General features: G+C 36.3%; 1 protein-coding gene across 1 annotated transcript in view; it reads right to left on the reverse strand.

Moving 5' to 3' along the window:
• Positions 1 to 2,052: 2,052 nt before the first annotated feature.
• The window catches only part of GALNT5 (polypeptide N-acetylgalactosaminyltransferase 5), a 42,580-nt gene continuing 30,035 nt past the window's right edge, over positions 2,053 to 14,597 (reverse strand). Inside the window, exons 8-10 of the mRNA XM_068545086.1 lie at positions 14,191 to 14,271; positions 11,248 to 11,409; positions 2,053 to 7,715 (exon numbers count right to left, since the gene is read on the reverse strand). Of these exons, the coding sequence (XP_068401187.1) occupies positions 7,575 to 7,715; positions 11,248 to 11,409; positions 14,191 to 14,271 (384 nt within the window). The 3' untranslated portion in view covers positions 2,053 to 7,574. The remainder of the gene's footprint in view (positions 7,716 to 11,247; positions 11,410 to 14,190; positions 14,272 to 14,597) is intronic.

Genomic DNA, 14,597 nt, shown 5'->3' on the forward strand with positions numbered 1-14,597 from the left:
ACTATGAAAATGGAAATAATTATCTTAGAATATTTTCAAAGTAGAGTGTGAGCATGTATTTTTAGTGAGAAAGCGCTGATGGTTGTTGGGAATATATAATTTACTGGACCTCAGCCCAAATCAAGATGCTTAAAATTGTGCTTGTGAAGCTTCACTCAAACCAATGTGTCAAATAATGTATTGAATATTTATGAAAAGGGAGAGTCTATATTTATATTCTTAGATAGTTCCATAATTTTTCATTTCATGCTTCTATATATATTACCCTGAGCTTTCTGTCACCACAGATAAAGACATTTCTTTTGGCCCTAGAAATAAAAAGACAATTCCTTATTGTCTGAATATAATACAGTCTTCATTGTACTATTCAACCCTTTGTTTATTTATTTTTCATTTTGTGAAAAACCCTGGGTTAGCCCTTCTCAGATTATTGCTTATTTATGTGTAACAAATCCCACACATTCTAAAGGCACTTTCTTTAATTCTTTATTATCATATAATATGTTTCCATGGTATCATATACTATTATTTAGTGTTTATGAGACTCAATTTTGAATTTTTTCCTTTTATTCTTTCAAACAGATACTTCACAACCTGACCATATAAAAGTCTGTCACGCTTAATCGATAGAATCTATGCATTTCATTCTCGACAATGCAAGTTTTCAGAATAAAGACAGGGAAATCAGTCTTTTATTGACAAATTTAGGTAGAAGATTGATGCACTAGGACAATTACCTGTTCATTTAAAGCCTCTAAATCTTTTCACTTGGGCAAGCTATTTTCTTTTTGGATTACTGGTGACCCCTACTATTTTCTACTTAACTTCAAAGCACAGTATTATGTTATCCATCATGGAACAGGACCATATTCTTAACCTACCATCAACAGAGCCTGTATTTTGAATTATTCCAGCAGAGGCAGCCAATTCCTGTGGAACTTGAGTGAGGTGGGAGGTCTGTGGTCATTTGATGTGGCCAAGCAACTAGCTCTAATTGGGCTCCAAAATGTAGTAACCCTGGCCCTTTTAGTTTTGTGCTCTTACGAGATGATTAACCAACTATGAAAGATTTTATCAACAAGACTATTTCAGGGTATGTTCAATGAGTAAATGCTTAATGCTCATGAATGAGGCAATGTAGTTGCAGAAGAGCACTGAAACTATTATTTGGCATTAGTGCCCATTGCCCTATTCTGCCATCTTACACTAAGGCCACAGGGCTTAGTGACTGTAAGTATAATGGTGATGGGTGGCTGTTTGATTCTTGTAACCTAAGAAAGACAAGGGTCTGGTTCAAATCTCATGGGGGATACTTAACATATTTGAAAAGCATATGGGACACATTAAGAACACAAATTGGTAACTACACATGAAGGTTTACTGCTTTTGTGCTTCAAGGTTCAGGAATGGAAGAAGGACTCTGGTACCTGGTAGGAGGGAGAATTGACCTATTGTGAGAATGCTGATATTTCTTACATGACTTTTTATCTTCCTTAGATGCTGGGTGAACAGGAAGTAATAACAGCTCTATTTCTCTGTCAGTATAAAACTTAACCCTTCATATAATGCTACCTTTGAAGACACAGAATATATCAGACTCTATCTATCTACCTATTAACAGTTTAAATAAGGAACTGTGTTTGACTTGCTCTCAATAAAAGTTTGTGTCCCTGTTTTTGGTGCCTAGATTTTATTCTTTTTATCTGCCTTTTAAAATTTAAAAGAACCCTTGCATATTAGCAGCTACTGAGACCATCAATAAATACCATTTCAGAAATCAACACCTCATTTTAATTCATTCGCGTTATTTATTTCAAAAAGGTCTTAAAATGCTTGTATATGAAATTGTAAAAAGAATTTCTGATGGATAGATATGTAATGTTCATGAGACATTTCTATTATTTTTACAGGAACTGAACTATTGTTTTAGATACATCTTAATTCCAACAACTTGAAAAAAATATATATCTTTGTAGTCATTAAGGTAATACATTGCTGTAAACTATGCTGACACTTTTATAGTAATTGTTTCTACGTATTTACATGGTGGAGTACTTCTGGCACACTTTCAAATGGAGAACAGACATTTGAGTTTTTCAAAATGATAGGAAAAACATTTAAAATAAGTAATAATAGAGAATTATGGAAAAAGATGAAACACCAGCGTATCATGAAGAAATATGTCTGGCCATATGAGAAAGGCACTACTTCTTTTAAAGCCTAAACTTTCATTCCTCTATAAAAACAAGAGGGCTATAAAAAGTAATGTCAAAAGTTATAGCAAATATTTGTCCATGTTAAAGTATCAGACAGTAACATAATAAATATGAATACCAAAACGTGTACACAGCTCATGAAGAACACAAGGTGAGTAGAACATACAATTGACATAAACACAATGACACGGGTAGTAATGAGCAGTGGAAATCACCCAGATACATGGCAAACTACAAAATCAAAGCGTTTTGTAATTAACTGCCAGCTTGGATGAGTTTTGGTTATGAATTTGGAAAGTAATTGAATTTTTACTTAGAAACTTAAAATTACATATTTGATTTCTTCTTTATAATAAATTTGGTTGGTCAGAGGCAGAAAAACTGGGTAACTAAAAATGTTCAAATTTATTCCAAATTCCTTTCTACTCCATAGTTTCAATCTAGTTTTTCCACTAACAAATATTTTTAGGTAATCAATAACAAATTCACAAATTTAACCTTTGCCTTCTCTTGTTTTTATGCCCAGCTCTTATAGCTAATATGTATAAAACTAGCAACATTTGGGCAGTTGTTTGAAGGAGAAGAATTAACGCATGTGCATAAACCACAACTGAATAACAAGCATCCTGATAATTTAGAGTTTGGTTACTCCTTTCAGGTCTGGGAAAAAAATACCCAGAGTGAAAGTCTGTGTGAGATACTTTTGTCCAGAAGGCCAGATGCAGATGAAGCTATGCACTTCAGAGAGACTTAAAAATATCCCAAAACAGTTCTTAATTTTTCTTTGTTAGTTAAAACTCTTGGTTTTACTTTCTCTCAGTTCAAAGCATAAAATATAGAAACATACCCATAGCCATATATATGTTTTCGTTTCAACAGCTAATATAAAGACTTTGTATAGATATTTATAACCAATATCCTTGAACTGGGAAAACCTATCAGTCAATAAAAAAATAGAAAATCCCAGTTTTCAAAGAAATTATTTGTTACTTATTTGATGGCAACTGTTGTCATTAGAAACTCAGCATATTAGAAGTTGCTCTATTTGCTGGAAAATGAGATTTTTGTGTTTTTGCAAAGCAAAGGTTCACATAAACTTGAAAAGAGACCCTGACTGTAGTGATAACTATTAGTTGACCCATTAGGTTGAAAACGGAGGCATTAAATCTTAGTGCGATGGTATTTTTTTCCTTTCTTTTAGGCACGGACACCACCAACACCTGAAATTCCATCCATTAAACCTCATCAGGAGTAGATAATACTTTACATGGCTTATTCAAACCTGACCATGGAATGGCTATTTGCCAAAAATAAATATTTTTGTACATTAACTGTGGTTAGTGTTCCTTTTCTCATTTCAAGGCATCTTGGCTTGTAGCAATTGTTGAGTAAACTTATGCAAAGGTTGTTGTAAAAGCATTATGGTGACAATCTACACAGTGAAATGAAAGCTACACGACTTGGTTTTTGTCTTAAATTAAAGGACTCCAATTTTTCACTTTCCACTTCTGTTCAAATTGAGCAATTTGTCAGCTTTGATTAATGGTTGGGGGAACAAAGAGTTGGTAATATCATTCACAGAGAAGCAATCTCTCTATGTCCACGTCTCCCTCTCATACTTGTTCTAGGAAATGGAAAGGAATATGTCCTGCATGAAGTCAAGGAGATAGACCACTGCGAAGTGTATGAGGATAACTATCCTTAAGCCTACACTTCAGTTGTTTAACAGAGAGGGGTGCAGCCTCTATTTCCTGTCGGTACAACATGCAAGAGAGAGACCAAAGAGGTGTGACTCTATACCAAGGGATTTTAACTGAGCCCACCCGAGTTGTCTGTCTTACTTACAGAAGAAATAGAAAGAGGAGGAGAAGGAGGGGGAGGAGAAGGAGGAAGAGGAAGAGGAGGAGAAGAAGAAGAAGAGGAGGAAGAGGAGAAGAATCAAAGAATCACAGCAGCATGGTTTAGTGAAAGAGGCTCACCTTTTTTTTTTTTTTTTTTTTTTTTTTTTGAGCCCAATAGAATGGAATCTGGGTTTTAACTCTTACTAGTGGGATGACTTTAGACAATCCCTCTCAGCCATCCTCGTCTGCATAATGAGGAGAATGAAACTCCCCTCACTGAGTTGAGCACAATAGTGAGATGGGGCACAAACAGTGCCTAGCACGTAGTAGGTACTCAAAGGTACTTAGTCCCACTTCTTTTCTCTTTACTCCTTGTAATTTCCTTGTTTTTATCCAAGCTCTTGGGGCTTTCTTTTGAGACAGAATTTCTTTTCTGTGTTTGAATGTGAAAGTTAAAGATGTTACAACAAATAAAGATGGTACTATCTGGTGCACCTCAACTCCATTCTCTTGCATGAGAGACCCTTGAAAAGCATTCTAAGCCATTCATGAAATGAAGGTTGACTGGAAAAATTGAATTCCTATACACTAGTATCTTTGCTCTGATAACTAGATACACTAGTATCTTTGCTCTGATAACTAGTATCTTTGCTCCTCTACAGTTCCTAAGGCAATTCGAGAGGCAAGGTGTTAATATCTAAGAAAGTATTTCCAAATTAGAGTTCAAAGCTCTACATTGTGATCATGGCACATGGTGGTTTTTGCCCTTGTGAATGGCAGTTGATTAAATGTTGGCAAGAAGAATTGAGCAAATTTGAGGCTGGTGATAAAACACAGTTGTATCAACAACAGCTGTGTGATCCTTCAAGAGAGTAGGGTGGAATCTCTGGGTAACTGTTGAAAACAAGAAAAGAACTATGCAAGCTGGAAGGCTCAGAAGCACTCAGATGGTTTGGTGAATTAGTTTTTGATCAAATAAGTCCTGTAAAATATTATCAACTATGTTTGTGTTCAAGGTAACAAGATGCAGAGACGTTTTTTTAAGAAAAGGCAATAACTTAAGCTAATCCAGGGAAAACTCTGAAGTCCCCAAGAACAGAGCCCCCTATTGAAGAACTTGGGGCTAATTAAGACCCTAATGTGTCCCAGCCAAGGGTTTATCTTTAGAAGTACCAGAAGACCTAGAGGCATTTATACTTTTATAAAGGTCTTCTAAAAACAAAAATTCGAGGGCAATGTTTAAAAGAATGTTGGTAGTAGATTTCACAATTAGTCAATACTCTTACTGTTAGGTCCATAAGATTCTTAACTACTGCTTAGTTCCTTGCTTCTAAGAGTAGTTGAGCAAAAACGTGGTAAAAGCTGTTTTAAAAATTCTACCCAAGAACAAATATGTGATGTATGAAAACAGTTCTTTGTTATATTGATAATATGGATCCAAATATAGCTTCACATAGTAAGTATGTCAAGGTAAAGCCAGGAAGAGCATACATTGAACAGACCACAGAAGGTTCTTTTGAGCAAAAACATTCAAATTTCTTCAGCTGGTATACCCACAGGTAAGTGTATCCAAAACATAATTCATCTTTTTGTGAACAGAGTTGACATTGTTGGTGGAAACTCTTTTTGAATTAAAAGAGATTCTTTACACTGGCAGAAAACCTTTCAACATTTTTCATTTACACAAAGCATTGCATGAGGCATCCAGCATATTTAGTTTGGTCGGCAACTCAATTAGTCCTTTGGCAACTGACTTGTGTTTTATCCCTCGCATGGCTCTGTTTTGAAAATAATTGTCTCATTTTCTAATCATTTTCTTATCTCATCTGCAATGTCAATTATTTACATAAAACATCTTAAATATGTTGCAAATACGTAAAACTATTTCCCCTTCCAACTCTTAGTTATTGCTTTGCTTTTGCATAATTAACTGGGAATTAAAATTTAAACAGGAAATCAGAACTGAAGATGCCCAGTTTTACCATCAGCTCAACAGCACAGGTTTGTTTGTTTGCTTTTTTATTTTAATATTAACAAGAATATAGCATGATTGACCTCCAGAGACCCAACCCTAACAAAAAAATTTATGTATATCTTTCTTAAGAATGTTGTGGAGGAGATTTGGTTAGGCTAGTGGCCCTGTCTCTGGAGATCCAAATTCTAATCCTGATTCTCTCACTAACTGGCCTGGGATTTTTGGACAGGCCAGTTTCCTTACCAAAATGAATGCAAAGGATATTAAGATTTCTAAGATATCTTCCGGTATGCCTAAGTATTGTCATACCTAAGATTATGTGCTCAATTTGGATCAAAGAAATATTGGAATTTTCCCCAAATTTATCAGTGTTATCTTTAGGTCCACATCTAGGACTTTGTTCTTTTCTCCCCCCCATAGAGGTGCCAGATCCCCTTCCATTTTTAGACAAGTCTTGGACAATTTTTTCTTAACTCTCTTCCTAATGAGCTTTTAACTCATTCTCTTCCCCTTTCTTTATGTTTTCCTCACTTTATTTCTACCTTGAAATCTTTTAGAGCCCATTTTTAGCATTCTTCATCCCTGTGAATGCTGCTGAATCTAAGGTAGTATTTTCACATAAAAGAACTTTAATATATTTCCGTGCCCTATTTCTGCTTTATTCATTTCAACTCCTCTTATTTGGTCCTACATTAGAGTAGGTTCAATGATTAAATGTATCTTTGATTACTGCGGTGTGCTGTGACCCAGCCTCTATTTCTTTGCATTTTTTTCTTTCTTTTTTAATATCCACATGAGTCTAGAAGTTACTAGTATGGCCATTTTCTAAAGTGTAATTTAAAAGCACAGAATGAATGGAAACAACATCCATGTCTAGAATTGAATAAGCATTTGACTTCCTCACTTAAAGTTTTTCCACTGACTCAGATTGGGAAAAACATTATACAGTCATCTAGATCAAAACCCTGCCATCAAGGAGTATTATATCAATACTATTTCAAACTGTTAGGTAAACATGCATGTAGTTGGGAGGGATTTCACCAAGCTGAAAGCTGTGTGTTTCTGAGGTCTTTTAGCCTAGGAACTCAAGTAATTTTCTTTCTTTCTTTTATTTTCTTTGATGAAAAAATAGCAAATAAAGGATCAGGTTCTCACTGATTATACCTACTTGTGGACCAAAAGAGCTGGTTATGATCAAACTCAGCCTTCATGAGTATCATTGTACTTCTCCAAGTACTTCCGTCTTCTTTTTCCAGTTACCTGTTAGATGGCACGTGGAAACTTGAAGGCTTTGTTCCAGCACAGGGTGGAAAGCAGGCAATTCAAAAGCCCATCTAGTGCTGAAGAAGGACTCCAGTCTAATGTTGGACTGTTTCCCTGAGTTAACTTTTGGTATCTCAAATATTGTGATTTTTTAAAAATCTTCCATTCAAATGTTATTAATTTTGAAAATTTTGAACTAGCATGGAGAAATAGTCACCAAGTTCATTGTCATAGTCACAGTGTCTAATAGATTTACTAGATAAAGACATCAGTTCCTCCTCAGTCTTCATAATATTTTTCAAATTTCCACTTTTGATATGGCTTCACTGGGTCACAAGCAGCAACTTTCAGGGTCTTCTGAGAAAAATTTCCTTCTAAGCATAACAACTGGTGATAGTTTCCAAAAACAATGTGATTCACCTGGAGAGAAACAGGATCTGAGAATGAGCCACAGACTGACTTTGACAATTGTGATGTAAGAAAATGAAAACAAATAAAAAATTAGGTAATTACATTTTTGATCTTTCAGGAATTCTCCTGAACAAAATTAATAACATAAACACAGGTTTTAGGAAGTATTAATTTTGTCTTTATCTCAAACTAAGTTCTCACATTCTCCAAGCTACAAGACTTTTAATTCTTCATGAGGCAAAAGATGAATTTTCTGATGATATGGCTGATAACTGTATTATTTAAAGGAAATAATTCCAGATGGCATTTACTATATTTGATCGCTGGCTGCCTCACTGCTTGTAGTAAGAAAAAATACACACCATTATAAAAAGTGTGTTAGTTAATTTCTTAAGTCTGTGACTTAGCACGCAAATTTGGAATAAAAAGTGCTAGAAATGATGTATTTTATTTATGAGCTTTCTATCATGATCTCTGAGAGTACATAATGCCTGATGTCCAGAAAGTCCAGATGTGATTAGAGAAAGTCATAGGTATTTCAGAGGTTCTATTATTGCTTAATATTTATTGAATGTCCTAGAAATGGTCGATAACCTACTTAGAACTTGCTCATGGGTTTATAATTTTTTCACTTACCAATCCTCTCAATTACCCATGACTGTGACAAAGATCATTCTAATTATATATATATTTAATTGTATATATTTTATATATATATATGTTGTTTTGAAATGCTTTAAAAATTTATCAAACGGGGGTGACTTCATAATAATTTATTTTAGAGATGCTCTTACAAAAACAATGTCACCCTTGTAGGATTTTGGGAATATGATGTTTGAGTATGCTCAAGGTTTTGTAAAAGAGATAACATTGAGAAGATCACTCTGGATTATCTACAATGTTCTGCTCGTGGGTTGTAAAGAGGTAACTAAATAACTTGTCCCCAACAAAAGACACAATGTGGAAACCAGTATTGGAGGGGCATTCTATATCCAAATCCTAGACGCCACCTGTGAGACTTTTCCTTTTCGGTGGCCACAGTTCACAGCATTTGAGGAGGGCTGACCTAGAGGGCACCTATTAAATGCAGATTCAGAAATGTATAATTTTAATAGCTCACTGGTATCTGGTGTCAAACTCACTATCACCCTTCCGCCTTCCATGAAGCTCTCAATGCCTAATGCTTTCTAAAAGAAGAGACATGTTCCTGTTATTCATAGTCTTATTCTCCATTTCTTTTGTTTTTTAAGACTTATACATCTTGGGGGACCTAGGAGGTTTAGTAGGAAAACTACCAAAATACTGAAAAAAGAAGCAAGATAATTGTCAAGATATTCATCTCCATGACATCTAGCATCATGAAAAGGGGAACCCAAGGCAGAAGGCAGCTATGTAACATGTTACAAAGGCATAGGCACAAACAAGGTAGGGGAACAGCTTTCTAATTTTTGCCAGCTTAATTAAATTACCTTATTTACAAATTGGCTTACCGTTAAGGAGACCAGTGTTGGGCTTATACAAAAATCAGCGAATAAAGGCCTAAGTTCTCAGTGGGCCCAATCCAGTTTATAAGTAAGCCCTATGTAATTTAAGGACTGTCAGCTCCTAAATATTTTCTCACTAGCCTAATATCTTTTCTGATAACAGATTCACTTCTGAAGATGAGAAATGTATTCTTTTTCTCATTCTCAATCTCAATCTTTCCCCCTCTCTCTCTCCCCCTCTCTCCCTCCCTCCCTCCCTGTCTATCTATCTATCTATATCTATCTATCTATCCATCTACCTATCTCTCTCTCTCTCTCTCTCTCTCTCTATCGCTCCTCTTTGGCACAGGGTTAAGAAAGCAGAAGGTAAGATGTAATTTAATCAATATGTGTTTACAGATTTTCTTAACACTATGCAACGTGAAATCAGCAGCTCACACACTGGTAATTCCTAATTTTTCTGAATAACTCAATAATAACCATCATCACTAAAAAGAAAAAAATATTGTCCAGAAGGAACTGAATTATAACAGGGATGATCTATAGAAAGAAAGATCGGAGGAGGTGTTGCTTAGGTCCTAATTTTGATCCTGAGCAGGAAGAAAAATGTCATGAAAAGAACAGTCACTGGCTGTGACATCAAAAAGAATGGAGGCGCTCCAAAGAAAAAAGTGTGCTTACTTTGGGGTTCATCCCTGAGCAAAATGGTGGTCTCGCATACTCAATGCATTCAGTGGATTTGGTGGTTACCTGCTAGTGAGATAGCAGAAAATTTGAGAAGGCAGGCTTGAAATTATTCCTGCCACTCCAAGATCCTACACCAAAGCTTATGACTTTGTGTCCTATTAAAATATGATTGGGGAAAACAGAAGACTTTGAGAGTGAATAGGATAGAGCACAGATGTTCTGGTAAATATTCACAAATGGACCTCTGGTAAAACATCCCCGATTTGTAGTGTGAAATAAAATTCATATTTATGGCAAGACAAGAAAAATTTAAACGTAAACATTCTTCTCTGCCCTTTGGCCTCCCCTCTCCCCCATCTATGCATTGTGTCTCCGCATTATGCATTGACCAAACCTCCCCCATCAGCAGGAATACCTGCTCAACCGTAAACAACAACATTCTTCTAGCATCAACAGCTCCTTAAAAGAGAACAGTCCTTCCTGATCTTGTGAAGGGTCACATGACCCACCACGATGGCACTTAAATCTGGATTGTGTAAACTGTCAATAATTCGTTATTTACTGTGCAGCCCTGTGTCTCAAAATCTTATATAAACTGTGTCTTGACTTCTAACAGGCAGAACAGTTCTCAGAGCTTTCTGAGATGCTCTTTCCGGGTTATAATCCTCAAATTTGGCACGAATAAAATTTTCCAATTCCTTCTTAGATCGACTGGTTAATTTTTCGTCAACAGTAGCATGGGTATAAATACTTGCATCACGGCTGGTTTCAAGTTACCAGTGTGACATTGCTGAACGTGAAGTTGGCAAGAGCTGCACACAGGCAGCTCCCCCAGGCTGGTTGGGAGCTGGTTCCAGCACCCGCTCAGAGCCTAGGCCTCTGGGAACCAGAGGGCATGAGAAAGTCTCTCTACGTGGAAAGGAGGCAGGATGCAGAATCAGGTTCATGCTAAGTGCAGGGCTTGTGGGAAGCACACTGCTTCTCGCTTTTCCCATATACTGTCCCTGTAAACTTTCCTGGTAACCAGTGAGAACCAATTCTAGCCTATAAGGCTTCCTTTTGGCATTGTTAGTTGACTGAAGCAAACGACTTTTAGAAACAAAGATGACAATAGCAATATAACCAAAAGAACCCGGTGACTGTTCTGTTTAAAATAGCTGATTTGAAATAAATTTTGTGAAAAGAATAAAAAACGGCTCAACAATTTATAGAAAATATCTGTTTATCTCTCTGTATGAACTTTCACACTGTCTCTATTGTCCCAAACACATTTAAGGCTTCTGATTGAGGAAGCTGACAATGAGGGTTTTATGCCCCATTTAATTGAAAGTTGGATTTGTGGTAAGCAAGAGGTGCAAATATTTTCTTACCAGCTCTGGATGAAAGACGGATGTTGATTTATGCAGCCATTTTAGCCCTTTGTTTCTGTTATCACAAGGGTGCAGCCTCAGGGCTCCGTTATCAGGGAAGGGAGCTAAGCACCATTCTCCTTGTTTAATAAGTCTTAACCAGGTGTAATTAAATTGTTGAAGCTGTAAGTGAAATGAATAAGAAGGTGACTTCCAACCGCACACACGAGTAGCAGCTTTGTCAAACGTTTTTGTTAGCGATGCTTAAGAATATAGGCACTCTAGTCTGATGTTTTGTGTTCAAATCCTGGTGTTGCCACTTTCAATTCTGACCATGTGGGCCATATTATTTATCCTGTCTAATCTCATTTTTATCATTTTTAAGTTGGATGGCTATAGTGTCTATCTCAAAACCTTGGGGTAATTACTCTCAAGTGTTGAGCACACAGTAAGGCCTTAATAAGTGTTAGTTGCAATAATAAAAAGGTATTTAGTACAATTAGTACGTATCTGCGAATGGATGTCATTTTAGGTGTTCTGAATGCCAGACTACCCTGGTGCTTGAAGTATTGGAACATTCAAACCACCACGTGATTTAGGCCCCTGGCCATTGGGGCTACAGGGAGATCCAAGTCACAGCCCTAAATTACTTTGATGGGAATTATTATGTTTCTTTTTTTTTTTAAGACTAGACAATTGGGCTCCTAGAGGCTTTGTTCTATTATAGGAAAGGTTAAAAATCTTTCTTTGCTGGTAGCATAAGGAATCACCAGTTTGCTACTGTGTCAGCATTCCCCAGTTCACAGGAACGGCTCTTGGAGATGTCCAATTTGGGGGAGTCGCCACTGTATGTCTAAAATAAATACTGTTTTAGGTAATGGAACCATGTTTTTAATTTTTATAAATATTTCTCTCCAGTTTTCTTACAACCTAGTACTATCTGCCTGCTCAATATCCTCTAAATGTCTAGGTGTGTGGGAAATTTGTTGTTTTGCACCAATGTAAACATATTTTAAGAAAATAGACTGCTGGTAAAATCTATCTAAATACTTTTATCTAATGAATCATTTGTAATGTAACTGAGATTTAACTTAGATTATCAAGTATGTTATTGTGTTAGAACTCTCCATTCAAAGGGTAGTACTTGGACCAAAATTAGCATCTCCTGGGAGCTACTTAGAAATGCTGAATCTCAGACCCTACTATGGACCTATTAAATCAGAATCTGCATTGTAACAAGCTCCCCAGGTGATCTGAGCGCACATTAAATTTGAGAAGCACGAACATGTCATAATACAAGGATTTATGTGGCTACTGGGAGAAGCTAACTCTTACCTTGAAAAGGGACATTTCAACTGGTAGAAAAGTTAATAACTAAGGAGACGTTTTAAGTAAGGTGATGGATAGGGCTTGATGGTTCAATCCTAGGGTTTTATTCCTTTTGAGCTTTCTTGGATGAATGCTACAGTCACTGGCTTAATATTAAGCCTCATTAATTCTGCTAAAAATAAGTTAACTTCCTCCATGTTCCTTTACTTTTTATTACTCAAACCAACCAAAAGAAGCAGAAGCTAAAAATGAGTAACAAGACAAAAAAGAAGATGGGCGTTTGTGAAAAGCAAGGGCTCCATGATTCATACTTTTTGTCTCCTAGCATCCCTTCGAGAGACTTAGTGGTTATTGAGAACTTGGGTTTTCAGATAAAATACTGGTTAATCAGACACAGAAAGTCACTACAATGATGAGTCTTGAAGGACTGCATTAGTTAATATTTTACTTTCACATCATTTGGACTGCTTATGGTTTTGTTTTACAATTTACTACTTTATTTCCTCTTTGAATTGTTAATACGTGAAAATTACTTCTTTCAATTGATTTTTGACACTTCTCTCTTTCCTCTGTCTCCTCTTTCCTAATAAGAACGAATTCCATTAGCTTCAAGTTTACAATCCATAGCTGAATTATAGCAGCTTTGAATTAAGAGGTAGAGATGGGATGTGCTTGAAAATACAAGCAATACCTCTAAGTCAAAGCAAAGGAGTAAGTCTTGGCAAGCCAAGATTCTCATCACAAAAAATTTCTCTATCAAAGAATTACCTGCAATTTTAGGGGGTGAGTTCAACTCCTGAATGTATGTTCCTGTGAGTCCTATTTGGTACCCAAACTGATAACTGTCCCCGCAGAATGAGTTGGTAGGAAACATATGTTGGAGAGGGAGGTGCCATCACTCAGAGCTCATCTCCAGCCCTGCAGAGTCCTTGCTCTGTTCTCCCTGGCCCTACTCCCTCCCCTAAATATTGTGCTCTGAGTTTGTTGAAATTTTGCTTAGAGTTTTCCACCATGGATCATGAATTGTGCAATTTGTATTACTCCCTTAAGATGTAGGATAACAGGTGTGTGTGTGTGGGAGGGGTGGAATCAGAGAATAAAATTGCTCCCTTAGATTAATTATTTAAAAATATGTACCATCTTTATTTTCTTTATCATTTTGTCTTTATATGTAATGAGCTACTTTTCTCATAGTTGTCTTTATTACTATAGCAGTGAAAATTTGTGGAGCAGCAAATGTTAGATATTGTTTTACAGGCTTCACATGTGTTATCTAATTCCATCCTCACACCAGCTTTGGAGTAGGCACTATTATCACTGCCATTTACCTAAGGGTTAAGAAATTTGCAGTTGACCCATTTTTTACAAGTGATGGAACCAGAACTGGGTCCCCGGTGGGTTGACTACAGTATCCACCTTTATTCCCTCAGTCACTGTCTTTTACATTTAGAAGTGGACCCTGTTGTCACCAACCCCATCATTACACAGAAATGTAGAAACTAATTATTGTTTCTGTAGGCGAAAATGAATTTCTCAAGTGAATGATGAATATATCATACCCTGCACCTATCAACTACACCTGCACCTACTATCAACTGTACCTACCATGAGAGAAAAAACCCCAGCTCAGCGTACCTTGCTGCTCCCATCACAGTCTTCCAGAATGGCTGTGGTGTTCTTGATGGAAATGCATTTACCCAAGGCCTCATTAATAAGCTAGGAAGCAAAATATAAAACATACGTTAAGAAAAAATATTTTGAAGTAGAATAAGACATTCAGAAAACACAGAACATAAAACTATAATAGGGTTAAAAGATAGTTAAGTTAATAGCATTACTTAGCACTATACAATTTTATTGGTTGCTATCTCTAACAGAGACATAATGTAATCTTGCTAAAGTACAGCTTCAATCTGTCAATTTAGGCCTGTGATTCAGCCACAGAGCCAACAGAGGCTCTTAATTAACCCTTGCCTGGAATGCTGAATAGGAAAGGAGAAAAAGGTGGCATGAAAAGTAGTTATTTTCTTGTCTCAAGTTTG

The sequence above is a fragment of the Eschrichtius robustus genome, chromosome 5 (assembly GCF_028021215.1).
Source record: "Eschrichtius robustus isolate mEscRob2 chromosome 5, mEscRob2.pri, whole genome shotgun sequence".
Lineage (NCBI taxonomy): Eukaryota > Metazoa > Chordata > Mammalia > Artiodactyla > Eschrichtiidae > Eschrichtius > Eschrichtius robustus.